At 38.9% G+C, this 15826-nt stretch overlaps 1 protein-coding gene across 1 annotated transcript; it reads right to left on the bottom strand.

Annotated features, from left to right (window-relative positions):
• Positions 1-508: 508 nt before the first annotated feature.
• TRIM65 (tripartite motif containing 65) lies at positions 509-15095 on the bottom strand. Its single transcript, XM_087955775.1, has 6 exons — positions 14565-15095; positions 10936-11031; positions 10445-10678; positions 8356-8521; positions 6572-6655; positions 509-1376 (listed from the first exon to the last, which is right to left on the bottom strand). The coding sequence occupies exons 1-6, from the start codon at positions 15009-15011 to the stop codon at positions 799-801; spliced, it is 1605 nt and encodes a 534-aa protein (XP_087811901.1). The 5' UTR covers positions 15012-15095; the 3' UTR covers positions 509-798.
• Between the last annotated feature and the right edge of the window lie 731 nt (positions 15096-15826).

Raw genomic sequence — 15826 nt, 5'->3', positions numbered from 1 at the left:
AGTTTTAGATATGTCATAATTTTCTCCATAGAAAAATAAGCTTTCTTTCAACTGCGAATTTTCACCAACTTAGGAAAACAAAATAAAACCTGCCCTAGGTCTAGATTTCCTTTTAAACTGTTTCCTTAAAAAACAAAACATTAATGGTTGTGTTTTTTATAATTGTTTTCTTATCAAATATTTATTGATGTTGATCTTTTTAAAGACTGGGTTTAATTCTTTTGTAAAATATTCTGCTATAGTCTCTTCTAATAGGAAAAAGGGTACAAAAATAAATGTTAAAAATTGCTTTCCGGAAAATTAATTCTTAAGAACTTGTTAGTATACAGTCATCTATATGAGAAACTAATGTATATATGTACTTCACTGTTTCACAACATACCTTTCACAATGAAGTGACTCCAGAGAGCTTGTCAACAATGATCTGCCTAGGGTAAACATTATTGTGTATTTCTTTATTGCCCAACTTGATTCTTATTGGCTGTGACAATTTCCCAATTAAAAGTTATTTTTTTTGTTCACACTATTTCTTTATTGATATTTCTTAATATTTGTAGTTTGCCAGAAAGCTTTAGGCAGCCCCAAAACACACATGCATCAGATTCTGTGCTATATAAGCATCTACTGTAACTGCATCTTCACCTGGAAGGGCAAGGAGGACTTGCAATTCACAAGACAGCTATAAAAGACAGAAAAGAAAAGAATTGTCTGTGCAGCCAAGTAGCTAAAAGTTTTTTTCAAAGTTCCAGAGTTATTTGCTTGCTCAGAGTTTTTCCATGGGGGCAGGGCAGTCTTTGCCTATACCTGTAAATCAGGTGTCCTCTCATCAGTTATAATCTGGCTGGGTGGCCTTTGGCAAAGAGTCACAGCTGTACCTTCACAAAGCCAGAAAATTGGGACCAGAGGCTCCATAAAGATGGCGTGAAAAACATGGAGGCATTTCATATTATTGTCTATGCTGTAAAAGGATATCGTTCCTTGATCACAGTCCAATAGAACTCCAATGAATTTGCACAGAGGTTCTTTGATCTTTGTAGACTTGTCATTGTACCAAGCCACGTAGTTGTGTTCTTGGATATGCAGGCCCCAGGAGAGTTTATCCAACCCAATGGTGAACTTCTGATGAGCCTGTTTCAATCTGGTGAATGTTTCGCACGCTACGCCAACAATGACGGAGTGGTTGGATAACTCTACTTCCCAGTAATGACTGCCCTGGCTGAAGTTCTGAGCACACATGACTTGCCAAGGCTCAAACCTTTGAGAGTCATTTGGCTTTGGTTTTTGAAAAACTTGGGGATGAGTTGCTTTCTGATTGTTATTGGATATCTGCAGGTATTTGTTGGCTGTGGCTGGATCAAATGTCAAATTCTGCTGATCTGTGGGAGTGACAATGATAGTATATTAGGAAAAAGCAAAAGAATCTAAGATCACCAATCTACCTCCTTCCTGGAATATTTTCTATTCGGCACATTCATTGAAGCAGGATGATATTATTAAAGTATTAGTGTAATTTTAAAAGTTAGGAATGGCGTTATTGAACAGATCCTTTATTGTTATTCTGTATTTTCCAAACTCTAGATTTAATGTATGGTAATTTTGATATAATGTAATTTTGCTTCTTGTTTGTTAGTGTCAAAAGTCAGCATTATTTTTAGGAGTCTTTAACATGGATTCTACATTATGTATTCATGTCAGATACATAATGAAAAATTAACTTTTTAGGGTTGGAAAATACTAAGCCATAGTAGTGTAATAAGTAGGAAAACAATAACAATAAGAAGTTTGATGCCTTCAAGTCAGTCTCGATTTCTGGATGAGTCTCTGCCGTTTTCTTGGCAACATTTTCAGAAGTAGTTTGGCCCTGCTTTTTCCCTAAGGCTAAAAAAAAGTGACTGGTCCAAGGTCACCCAGCTGACTTTGTGCCTAAGGCAGGAGTAGAACTCAAAGAGTCTCCTGGTTTCTATCCTGGCTCCTATGATATAGCTGATGAAAACTGAAAACTAGTTTCAGGGCGAAGGATTACTACTAGTTGAAGAGCTCACAATAGTCTCTTTGAAATCTATGCCCTGATAAAGAGTGCCTGTTCTTACTGGCAATCAGGAATCCTTTGGTTAGCATTCTGCCTAAATATGTTTAATGAGATAATTATTTCCCCTAGGGATAGAAACCAGAAGTCAAACACAGGAAGTAGATAGATGTATACCCAAGTATATACACATCACAGATGATCTTGTATTTATTGTTGTTAGTTACTGAAAAGAAAAAAAAAGGTGCATGAGAAACAACTATGGTTTTCCACTTTGATTAGTTTTCATCTTTGTCAAAGAAGAGGAGTGTCTGCATCTACACTTATGGAAAATTAGATGCAACTTATAAATTAAATAGAGATCTGATTAACTGGTTCCTTATGTGTTAATCTGCACACAAAGTCTCTTTAAAAGCAGGAAAAAAAAATAAGAAAATAAGTGATGTCACAATTGTCTCTATCAATCATGAAATAGACTGAGAGGCATATAAATCGAGCCTTATCAACCAGGTGCACTAGAAACAATCAAGAGTGATGAGTTTGTGCAATCAACAGTTATAAAATAACTTTGGCTGGATGTTCCACAGACGACATCATTGTAGGGCAAACTATTTACTGGGTTATGTAATGTACACACACCTCTGCAGTCATGAAGGTACAAATATATGGTTTTTTTTTACTTATGAGACAGACACTTGATTTTTTCCAGTTGCCATTTGAAAAGCATCTTTGGGACATCTCTCCGATAGTTCCTTCCCTTCCCTTAAACCCATTGCCATAGCAAACAAACCTTTAGGTATATGGCCAGTGGTATTGTATTTATTTGTATAGAATTTGTTAAAAGAGAAATTCATTTTTAAAATGCTCTTGTGCACAGTTGGTGCAATCTATGGTGCATTTTGTTACAAAGGTGCGCTTGAACTTGGCTTGTTTCAACCTGTTTGCTAGAGATCTAGCTCTGTAAGTTTAAAATAAAGAGTTGTTTCGTTGATCAAGGTGTGTGCATGACTCATAAGCAATTTTTTGTTCTGTGCACTACTGGATACAGTATTATAAATGTAATCCTAACTCTAACGTACTTTCAGTATGCATTTCTGATTTAAATACGGGTAGTAAGACGGGGGAAATTTTTTGCATTTCCTAAGATGGAGTCCATCTTCTGGTGGTTCTATTTCTGTTCTATTATGTTCTGTCAGGATGTCCTCCTATACCACAGAAAGTAATTAACTGAAGGCTTTGTGTTTGCTGTGAGAGGTTAACACAGAAGTTTAACTTAGAATATCTCTATTTCAGGGAACATTAGGGCCAAGGATACAAGATCTGCATTAACAACTAGATGGCAGCAACGTTTTAGAGTTTATTGTATTTTCTGCTGCCATCTAATCCTGACTTTCACAGACAAGAAAACTCATCTTGGATCCTTTTTTTCCCTATGTCCAGAATATTTAAAACTATTACATGTTTCATTTTATCCAAGAAGAGAAAAATTTAATTTTCTTAGAACAGGCAACTTTTCCAAATATTGTTTCATCTTCAAAATGAGAGCAACATAGTTTAAAGATTGCAGTGCTTTTTCATATCCCTACTAAATGAGAAAATTGATTTTAAAAACATCAGACCCACAAGAATATTATGATTGAAAAATGTAGAAATTTAAGATTAGAGCTTGAATCATAAAATGCCCACTGATAAAAGTGGAGAAACTTGCTTCAGACAAATGTGGAGCCCTCCAGAAACTTTTACAGTGGACAAGTTTTAGAAGGAAAAATTAGTATTACGTTGAAGTTGCATTCTTTTTGTGCAATAGAATATTTAAATCCAAACTTGGGTTGCTAATTCATAGTGAACAGAATTCAGTATTTTTTTAATTAACCTAATTGCAGTAAGCCATAAACGGAACATGCTATCTGGGTTTACAGCACATACTGAACTAACTGGCTAAAATATTTCATCTCAGAATATTGTGTGAATGGAGACTAGCATTTTTACAGCTTTTCAGTTGCCTACTGCTATTCTGCAGTTTTTCCTGTTTCACTTGTTGCCTGCAGTGCTTTCTGCTACACTTGCTGACTTACATCATCTCTGAAACATATTTTAAAATCTGTATATTGTACAATACTGCATTCAGAAGAATTGTGCAATTGGCAATTCACACAAATTTAATTGTAGTGACTGATAAAAGTAGAGAAAGTAAATAGGTTTTCTTCATGTGGAATTTGTTGGGTAACATATTGGGCAACAAGACTATGCTCTTGGTTCTTTCCTTCTTAATAAGTGAAAGATAAATAGATAAAATTGTGTCCTTTTGATAAAGACAGATTTCTGAAACATCCTTTATCAAGCCTAGGGGATTTATCCCAAGTATTCATTTCTATTACATTCTTCACCCTGCAGGCCAAATACTTATTGGGAAATCAAGTCCCACTGAATTCATCAGCATTTACTTACAGGTAGTCCTTGACCTATGACCAGTTGCTTGACAATCAGAAGTTATGATAGAGCCAAAAAAACAGTACTATGACCTGGATTTGAAATCCCGGTGGACGTCTCTACTCACTCACCCATGGTCACATGATCACATTGTGGCCACTCAACAATCGGCATACATTATGCTGCTTGCAGCATTCTGCAGTCCCCTGACTGCTATTTACAATGTTTACTTCCAGTTTCAAGCAGATATGCCCATTACGGACAATGGGTTTGCTTAATGACTACCACATGACCTGCTTAATGACTGACACAACTTACAATCATAATTCTGAGCTCAATTAAGTCAAGGATTGCCTGTATAGGATCCCGCTACCAAAGAAATAAGTGATTTTCTATTTTTCAAATTTAGAGAAAAATATCCAATCCTCAAACAGTATCCATAAGCAGGGAAATGTTGTCAACGGATGGAAAAGAGAAACCCACAGATATATATTTACTTGTACCAGGGCTGTTCATTACATTAGACTCCCAGGTCTACCAATTTTATTTATTTGGTTATTTATATCCTTTTTTAGGGACGCAGTGGTTCAGTGGCTAAGACACTGAGCTTGTTGATCAGAAAGGTCAGCACTTTGGCAGTTCGAATCTCTAGCATCACGTAATGGAGTGAGCGCCCATTACTTGTCCCAGCTTCTGCCAACCTAGCAGTTCAAAAGCATGTAAAAATGCAAGTAGAAAAATAGGGACCACTTTGGTGGGAAGGTAACAGCGTTTTGTGCGCCTTTGGTGTTTAGTTATGCCGGCCACATGACCACACGGATATCTTCAGAGAGCGCTGGCTCTTTGGCTTTGTAAAGGAGATGAGCACTGCCCCCTAGAGCTGGAAACAACTGGAAGTATGTGTGAGGGGAACCTTTACCTTTTACCTTTATCCTTTATTATTTTTACAAATAACTCAAGGCAGCAAACATATCCAATATATCCTCATCTCGGTCACCCAGCTGACTTTCATGGCGAAGGGCTGGCTAGATTACAAACTCTTCCATCCAGAAGAAGGGAGAAGGGAGAGCTGCAGAAGTGTCCACTATGGTACTTGTCCCATCCCTGTTAAGCACATTTGAACTCTTATCTGGAATTACTATTAAGGCAACTGACCCAGATAATGCTTAGGCAAAACAGAGTTTACAGGGAAATCTGGGAATTTATTTCATGCTCATACAAAAAGATATAAAAGCACATGGAATATGTTTAAAGATATATAAGCATAGAGAATATATTTAAAGAGTGAAGCCAAGGGAAAACCAAATAGGGAACATAAAACCCCTTGAGCATTAGTAATGGGCACTTGACCTGCTGTTGTGAAAATATATTTTTCCTGTTTTGGGTTACTATTTGTCATCTCCTATTTTGGGTGGTCTCGTTATCACTGAGACAAGCAGCTGGGGGAGCAGGTTTTCAGCTGGAAAACAGATCTGTTTCTGAGAACTATTTTTTAGAATTACCAAACACAAGGGTCAACATGCTTTACACATACAAAGAAAAGCCTAGTCACATAAGTAACTTCTTACATGAACAGGGAGCAGCAAATTCAGCCAATGTAGTCACCATTCTACAACATGGAGTAAATAAGGAGTGTTTTTCTTCTTTTAATGGAGAGGGAGCTGTATCTTGTATAACTTTGTATTGCTGTCCCATGCTTAGTCTCTGGGCAACTGTATAAATTCCTTTTAGGACTGCAACTAAAATTTCTGGAAGAGAGTCAGAGTTGGTATTCAGCAGCTTCTGACCAGTTCTGAAGAACTGGTAGCGGAAATTTGGAGTAGTTTGGAGAACCGGCAAATCCCACCTCTGACTGGAGATTTTACAGTATCCTTCCCCTGCCACACCCACCAAGCCATGCCCACAGAACCGTTAGTAAAAAATTTGAATCCCACCACTGAAGAGGGTGCATTCACTGACAAAACAATCAAGTGGGAGACATCTTTGTGTATCTTTATATCTTTGTAAGCCGCCTTGAGTTGCCATGTGTGAGTAGGCAGCAATATAATTTTTTAAAATAAAAATAAAATAAAAATATTAAAGAATGAGACCCCACTTATCAGCCCAGTTTCTTACCCTTTAGAAGCTTTGTCCTGAGTTCATTCTCTGAAAGACAAGGTCCAGGCATCCTCTCCACAAATACCTTTGGCTCAAATCTGACTGCACAATGCAATAGAGAAGAAAAATTCAATAGCAGGAAGAAAGCAAACTTCAAAAAATTTCCAAATGGTAATAGAATATAGCTATTAAAAATAATAGAACAGTTTGGTCATGTAGTTAAGGCACCAGACTAGACATCAGGAGATTGTGAGTTCAAGTGCCACATTAGATAGGAAAGCTAGCTGGGTGACTTGGGGTAGTCACTCTCTTCACAGTCTAGAACATCATGTTCAGGCAACAAGGTGGTTGGTCAATTTCTGTTGCAACCATTGGAACCAACACTTGGTTGATCCGGGGGGAAAGTCCCAGCATTTGTGGGAAAATGGAAGGATTTTTTTTTTAAAGTTTCTAATGATTAAATCACGTTTGTAAAAGCCATTCAATGGTACATATACATTTATAGCTTTGAACAGGAACAAACCTGAAATAAATCAACAAAATCCGCCATGACACTTGGGAAAATACCATCCTTGATTTTATTAATCACTCAGGAAAAAGAACAGAAATGTGATCTGTTTCATGTGTTAAATGAAAAAGAGGCAATAAATATATGAATCTGGAAGTTACTAAAGATTTTTTTAAATGACATCTTGGTGAGTTGCTGTCTCAGAAGTATATCTTTTGGGTGAAAAAAATCGCTTAGGTGATCTGGACTTTGCAGACTATTGTGGGGAATCCATTTGAATAATCTTACTACACAAATCAAGTTTCGATAGGCTAATCGAAATAGCTTTCCTATTATTCTTACAGTATTATCCTCTTACATTCAAAATTCTTTTTTTCACAGCTGTGGTAGGCAGTTAAGAGTGGTGCACGTATAACGTTATCAACAGCATATAAAGAAAATTTAATCAAGATATTTTATAGATGGCATTTGACACCGGCGAGATTGGCCAAAATATACCCTAATATGAAATCGCAATGCTGGAAATGTAAGCTCACAGATGGAACATACTATCATATGTGGTGGCAATGCCCCAAAGTTAAAAAAATACTGGGAAAAATTGAAAAATGGATAAGAGAAATTACAGGGTACGATATTGAATTTAAGCCAGAAGCTTTTTTTGCTGGGGATGATTAAAGGAAACCCAAAGAAACATATCCAATACATTGTACGACATATATTAACAGCGGCAAGAATTGCTTGTGCCCAAAGCTGGAAAATAATGATGTACGTTCAGAAAATATAGTAAATAAAATACTTGATTGTATCAAGATGGACAGACTGATGAGAAAACTAAAAGGTAAAAAAGAGTCTGAGTTCTATGAGGTTTGGGAAATGTTATATATATGGTTAGACAAGAGAAATAAGCTTTGATATGGAGAAGAATTGTAAATATTGTATTTAAGTATATAAGTAACGCTTGACACAGAACTGTTAAAATGTAAATTTTGTATGTATTTTGAAAATAAATAAAATTTTAAAAAAAGTGGTGCATGTATGTAGCTCTCCTGATGCTCCCTTTGCAGCCTCCTGAACAGAGCTAAATGAGAAGAGCTCAAATTAGTATTTTATTAGAAAATAAAATATTAGAAAAGGCATGAGCTTTTCTGAGCTCCAACTCACTTCATTGGATGCATAGTGTGGCTAGACTGAGATTTTAACAACGTGCTACCAGATTCTTAAATATCTGCCAGGAAATTGACCTGTCAAGTGTGACCCAGTTTTCTCATTGCCCGTAAAACAGCTTGATAGTTACTTTTTCTGCCACCCATTTGTGGATTCAAAAGATTTGACGGAAGTGCCTCCAAAAGCTTGTAGAATTCAGTGAAGAACTTGGTAACGGTATTTGCACTCTTATCCAAGTCAAGTTGAATGACTGGAGGAACTTCCAGTTTACTAGATGGAGAAAGGAGATGTTGCTCCTGCAAAAAATAGAAAATAATTATTCCGCTAGACTACAGCAAAGATGGCTAATCTAAAATATAGCAAGAGCACAGTGAAGAATATGCATCAAAGCTACACCATGGAGGCTTATTGAATACCAAAGAAACCAAACTGATTTACAAGAAAGACCAAATGAAGAATAGAAAAGAGATATGGCGAGGCAAAGTATTACACAGACAGTACATAAAAAAAAACAACTAGCAATCAAAGCAGAGAAAACAAGACCTGGTAATGGCTAGGCCAGGGGCAGGAAATTTGAAGAAAAAAATAGTCTAATTCTGTCTACACAAGATCAAGCTTTAAGAATAAATGCATATAAAAGCAGAATTGAGAAGACAGCAACAGGCAGCAAATGCCAACTCTGCAAAAAAATAAAACAAACCATGGGCCACCTGATTAGTAGCTGCAAAAGGATCTCACAGATTGATTACAAACCTCAGCACAAAAATGTAGCAACAATGGTGCATTGGAATACCTGCCAAAAATATCATTGCATTTTGCGCCCTTCTTCTCCTTCCTGCTTAATTTCATTTTAATTTAATTTTTTTAAAATTTAAAATCTTTATTTATTGTTTTAATGTTTTATTCTGAATTTAATCCAATATTTGTACATTGCCTCTGGCAAGTGGGGCAACGTATAAGTTTAATAAATAAAATAAAAAATAAAATACATTTGCCTGTAAGTACGAACTGGTGAGGTTATGAAACAGACAAGTAACAAAAAATGAAGAAGCTAAAGTGCTCTGAGATTTTAGAATTAAAATAAAGAAGCATTTGCCACACAACACTCCAGTCTTAGCAATTGTTGATAAGAAAGACAAAGGAATTTGGTTAGTGGATATTTTAATACCTGGAGAAAGCAGAATAAATGAGAAAGAACTGAAGAAACTAACAAAAAATAAAGGCTGCAAATAGAACACTTGTGGCAAAAGAAAGCAAAATAATACTAATAGGAATAGACAATTTGGTGCCAATTCTTAAACATCTGAAACATCACTGGAACACTATCAGCATTGACAAATCACCATCAGTCAATTGCAAAAGGCAGCGTTACTTACAATAGCTTAGATCCTGTGATGACACCTATAACATTATTAAACAACAAATCTGCCTATCCCAGATCTTTGGAAAGGACTCAATAGGTGGACAAAATTGCTAAATCCAATATAAACATCCATAAAATAGTATAAAAAGAACACACAAGTTGATTATAAGCAACAGCATAACACAATCGCCAGAATGATTCACTGAAACATCTGTAAAAAGTATCACTTGCCAGCAATAATAATGATGGGAACACACAGTTGAAAAAAAAAGTTGAAAATGAACAGGTTAAAACATTGTGGGACTTCTAAATACAAACTGATAAGAATTTTGGTGCATAAGACATTAAATTTAACTGTGGCTGAAAAGAAGAAATATATGTGGATAATTGATGTGACAATACCAGGAGATAGAAGAATAGAAGGCAAAGAATTGGAGAAGATCATTGAGTTATCATAATCTAAAAATCAAAGTTGGAAGAATATTGCATAAACCAGCAGAGGTGTTCCCAATGGGAAAAAAAGGGAGGGAGGGAGGGAGGAAGGAAGGAAGGAAGATATACTAAGAAATGTCCTGAGACCAGAGAAAACATTAGGAAATAATCTCACTGATTCAACCTCTAGTAACTACACTCCTATTGTGGCAGCTACTTTTAAGCTATTTGTGCCAGTGGCTCATAATACGCTCTCAGCATTCCAAATGCATGTATGGAGTTAAAAAAAAGGAAAATCCAAAAGGGGCCTCTGAAGTTGCTGGCTTTTGATACCAATCCCAATTTTGGCAAAGAAGCAGTATTAAGCGTACAATGACAGCAATATTCTCCCAATGCACAGATAACAAAAATTTTTTTTACCCACTTCAAGAAACAAGACATCATCCACAGAGCTCATCAGTGCTTCTGCTGTTCTGTTGTACTGCGTGACATTCTCCAAATGATGCTGTAGGCAGTTCCAGTTCTCCTGCATTTGCTTTAACAAAGCAGCATGCTCAGATGTAACCATCTCCAACACCACCTTCTGGCATTCTTTTAGGGTTTCCATGAGGTAATTAAACTTTTGCAAAATTCCTGATTTGAACTTCATTGAGAAAACCTGTAGAAAGCCAACATTCAAAACATCAAATTATCCTCATAGCAGCTAATGTCTCTCTTTACTTTTCTTAAGGCATCATATAGCAGTAAAATAAAATGCAGATGGAAGACAATGGAAGGGGTACTATCCTTTACCTTGTGGACACAAACTAGTAATGGGGAGGAAATTACAACTTCTTTGTTTATTCAGCAGCTATCACAAGAATGAGTGATTAAAATGTGCACTGGCGAAGCATAAACTATTTCCAAAGGACTCACTGTAAAATGGTCCATCTGTTGCTTCAGTTTCTCGATTTCTGCCGCAATTTTTTCTGCCTCTTTTCGTTTTTCTTCCAAGGTTTCCTTGATTGACTCCTGTCAAAGCAAACTTGAAGTTCAAATGGACAATTGTTTCATACTTTTCCTTAGAGAATACTTCACTTGGCATATTCGCGTTAGTCTATTCACATTGGAAGAAACATCTACGGAAACATACCTAAGTACTTACTATCCATGTAATCTTTTGCAGAGGTCCCACACTCTAGTAATATCACCTTGCTACCATTGTGCTGTATTGAAATAAGATGACCAAGATCCTGGAATTGCTATCCACTTCAGAAAGAGTGATGGGCTCAGGAAAAATATAATGGTATATGGACCAAATGAACCATGGTAATATTTTGGATTTCGCAAGACCTTTAGATCTAGACTTATGTTCATGTCAGGATTATATCTCTTGTGAGATAACTTCAAAGCAAAACCATTACCCATTTCAAATTGTGCATAATGAACCAGACAACAGGCCTTCTCTGTGGTAGCCCCTACCTTGTAGAATCCTCTCCCTCAGAGGCCCAAGAGCCCTTTTATTCAGTCTCGGAAATCAACTACTGTAAAGCTGTACTGGACTATTACAATATGTCTTTGGCCTGAGTTGATTATGGGCAATGATCATAGATTTGGCTGTTGTATTATTTTTGTCATATTCCTTATATTTTGTTTTTTAATCCTGTTTTGTGGTTAGCTTACAGAGTGTTTGGGGCTAGAATAAATCATCAATACTTTGAAGTAAATACATAAATATAGGAAATATAATTTTATGAGATGTTGGACCTTTGCTAAGATACCTTAAGGCACATCAGAAAACTATTAACTGTTCAATCCACAGTGTCCCATTCTGCCTGCCTGCCTGCCTGCCTTAGTTTCTGGTTGTTTGGGAGCAGCTTCGGCTGAGAATAATAACTATTCGCCTCTTTTACTCAGCCGAAGCTGTTCCGATTCAACCATTAACGAAGGCAGGCAGGCAGGCAGAACGGAGCACTGCGGGCGGGCAGGGCGGGCGGACGGGGTGGGGGAGAAAGGCGACAGGAAAAGCCCCCGCTTCTTTGAAGCAGTTTCTTCCTGTGCTGGTGGAGGAGCGAGAGAGCGACTGAGAGAGCTGACCCAGAGAGAAGGACAGGCTTCGGTTGCTTCCTCCCTCCCCTTCTTTCATTTGTGTCCTTGATCCCCGATCCCAGCAGCATTCACCGAAGGCTTCTTAACATTATATCGGCGTATAACACGCATACATCATTTGCCCCCTATTTTCAGGGAAAAAAAAGTGCGTGTTATACGCCGATAAATACGGTAACTGTTAAGCTTATTAATTACGTTACATTGGAGTATAATTGCCTGGTTGCATTTGAGACAAATGTTGCATTTAGCAGGGACATTGTTCTCTTTACTATGAGGTCCCAACCTTTACTATGAGGTCCCAATATGGGGCATCAGTGTTACTGGGTGGAAAAGAACGGAAACTGATACCCATGGTGTACTCATATTCTTACCACAGCATGATCTATGGACACATCCCAGTCTACAGCTCTTAATTGGAGGTGCAATAGATGACTATAGTAGTTGAAAATCAGAGCCATGCCAACATGTTCTGGTTTATACAGGTATATGCCTATTATACAGATAGTCCTCAATTTATGTCATGTCATTACATTGCTTAGTAACAGCAATCCTGCCAATCCCTGTTGCCATCATCAACCAAATTCCACTGGTTGTTAATGTGATGACCCAGGGTGGGATACAAAACAAACACAGTCACAGAAAACAGGTGAAGTCTCTTTTATTACTTCACTTTGCTTCCAAGCTCCGAATATCCTTGACGAATATCCTTGACGGAAGACAAAATACTCCCACACAAACAGTTACAAGAAGGAGGAAAAAAGCAACACAAACCAGGCAAGATAAGGGCTGGAGGACGTCCACAGATAACAGAACACACACTGGGAAGGGCGCCAAACTCAGAGAGGAAGCATAAACTAGAGATATTTCCATGCTTTGTTTCCAGCGCTCACCCATACGCTGTCCTCTTATTCAGTTGTCACAGCTGCAGCCCATGAAGAGGATCAAGGCCCTCTCCTCCCGAGTAGACCATGTCTCTCCCTTATCCTCTCCTCCCTGCATGCCCTAGGATGGATAGGGGATGGCCTGGGTCCTCCTCTGACTGCTCAGCTGACCTCTCCCGTTCCCCAGCCTCCTCCACAACCTCCGGAGCCACACTTCCATTCCCTTTGGGCTGTTCCTCCTCTCCCTCAGAGTCAGTCTCCACCAGGGGCATGACAGTTAACCAAGGATCCACCCCAATCAAAGCCATTCAGGGTTTGATCTCTCCCAGCCCTGATCCTGGGTTCTTTTAAGATAAGCTTCCCCTTCAACTACTCCCATCCTCCCACATCTCTGCCCTTGTGGTTGGCCTGGACCCTGCCTTGCAAGGCAGTAAGCAACCCTAGAACCATGCATGCTGCAGCACTGTCGCTTCCTGCAGCTCCTGAGCCATGGTGCAGTGCCTGAGCCCCAGTGCAGCACAAATCTTATATGTATCCATGTATTCATAACTAAGTTTTTACTTATACCTATTACCTTGTAAGCAATTGACAAACCAAATAAAATAAAAATAAAATAAAAATAAATCCGTTTGCAGCATGAAGCCCAGCTCAGAATGAGCCACAGTAGCCCATGCCACAGTGCACTCTGCCGACCCATTGACCTTCCCATTATCTTGCTCCCGATGCTGACAAGAATCACGCTGCCTGTTCGCTACTGCCATGTGAGGCCATCTTCCCCAGTTCTTGGGAGGAAACCACTGTGTGCAACCTGGGGGAGAATTGCAAAAGGGCCAGACTGGGCACACTTGCTCAGCAGCACTACCAAAACGATGGCGAAGGTCAGCTAAGGCAGAAGGGGACCAAAAAAGCATAGGCAGGGGCAAGTTGAAGTTCCCCTGTGCTTGTAAATGTGGCTACCAAGCACCCAATTTTTGACCACTTGACTTTGGGGGGCCCTGTACCTTAACCACCAGTCGTTAAGTCCCTTCGTTCTGCATGCCATAACTTGTATGGTTGCTGAACAAATGGTTGTAATTTGAGGACTACAGCCTAGTCCCTTTTAGCATTAGATAAGTCTCAGCCTCTGTTAGGTTTGGGCTGTATATGCTATAGGGCAGTGATCCCCAACCTTTTTGACGCGCGCGTGCCCGGTGCCGGCATCAGCTGGGCGCCGCCATCTTTTTGATGAAAAAATGCTTCCGGTGACCTCACCGGAAGCACGTTTCATCAAAAAGATGGCGGCGCTAGCTCGATGAGCTTTTCCGGGTAGAAATGGCTTTCTACCTGGAAAAGCTCACGAAGTGCTGGCGCCGCCATCTTTTTTGATGAAAACGTGCTTCCGGTGAGCTTTCTACCCGGAAAAGCTCACTGGAAGCACTTTTTCATGAAAAAGATGGCGCCCAGCAAGCCAGCGGCCCAGTAGGAGTTGTTCCGCGGCCCGTGCCGGTCCGCGGACCGGTGGTTGGGGACCCCTGCTATAGGGTGAATTCTACTAGCCCACCAGCCACATGCCTTGGACCCTACCACCTTACTTACTTCTTGAGCTTTCCGTCTCTCTTCAAAGAGAGCCCTCTGGTGCTTTTGGCAGCTTCTCACAGTGCACACACAGCAGATGCAGCATTTCTCGGTTACACAGTAAAGCTCCAAGGGCCGGCCATGACTTGGGCATAGCCTTGCCCGAGAACCAGCTGCTTTCCTCATCTCTCCTTCTGAGACACCTGGCGGGAATTCTTCCAGTTTCAGCAACTCTACCAGGTTTTCAAGCTGGACAGTTTTGCTAAGTTTGGGTCTCTCTGGAAAGATATTTCGGCATTCAGGGCAAGTGCAGATCTTCTGGCCTTGTTCCTCTTTGTCCCAGTGGCTGTTGATGCACTTCTCACAAAAACTGTGTCCACAAGGCACAGTCACAGGGATGGTAAACATCTCCAGACAAATGCAACATGTTAATTTCTCTTCCAGCTTCTGAGATCCAGAGGAATCCATTTCCCCGGAGGAAGCAGTTAAAAGAGAAAGAGAAATAACACTCAAACCCAAGGGGAGGTCCTAAATGTAGCGAGCCTTAAAGGGCAGAGGCTATTTGTAGTTTTACACAATACAACGCAGCGTTTCAGGTCATCTCAGATTGCCCCAATATTTATTTTATTTATTTATTTATTTGATTTGCCAATTGTTTACAAGATAATAAGTAAAGCATACATAGTTGTGAATACATGAAATTGGTACATATAAGAAAAAAAAAGAATAAGAGAAACAATAGGACAGGGACGGTAGACACGTTGTGCGCTTATGCATGCCCCCTACATTATATATTAAATGCATTATCCTTTTTGTAAGTGAAAGCTTTGGGTTTGAATTTTCTCTCCTTATTTCAAACAATCTTTAGGCCAGTGCTATCTATTTCAATGTTTAATTAGTTAACTTAATCAGTTAACTTGAGTTTTATTATTTCCTCTGAAGGTGCACCATCTGAGATCACCTACAGCTCCTAAAGGATTGGCTGAGCTCACGAGGCTTCTAAAAGTTGATAACAAATTGTAATCTTTAATAGTCATAATAGTCATAATAGTCATGGTTGGTGCATAATATCAACTATATTTATTTTAACGAAGCGTAAATGAAGTACAAACTCTAGTTATCACCCAGGCCTTCTTATTGCTTTTTAATAGTATAAGTAACCTTTGATCTGGAAGAAAAACCCTGTATGCTTCCCAGTTAGAACCAGAGATGGTTTAGGATCAGCATCTTTCAAGGTCTTTTCAAAATCAAATTGGCGCAAGATGTGTACTCATCTGGGGGGG

This window comes from Notechis scutatus, chromosome 2, assembly GCF_049901735.1.
Source record: "Notechis scutatus isolate UNSWTSFEM ecotype Mainland chromosome 2, rNotScu1.2, whole genome shotgun sequence".
NCBI lineage: Eukaryota > Metazoa > Chordata > Lepidosauria > Squamata > Elapidae > Notechis > Notechis scutatus.
This window is presented reverse-complemented; position numbering and strand designations above follow the sequence as displayed.

Coding starts and splice junctions, on each gene's coding strand:
- TRIM65 (XM_087955775.1), bottom strand. CDS start 15,011: ATGGATTCCTCTGGATCTCAGAAGCTGGAAGAGAAATTAACATGTTGC. Junction 8,522..10,444: donor ATGATGTCTTGTTTCTTGAA/GTGGGTAAAAAA, acceptor TATTTTTTGCAG/GAGCAACATCTCCTTTCTCC. Junction 1,377..6,571: donor CAGGACAAAGCTTCTAAAGG/GTAAGAAACTGG, acceptor TCACTCCCACAG/ATCAGCAGAATTTGACATTT.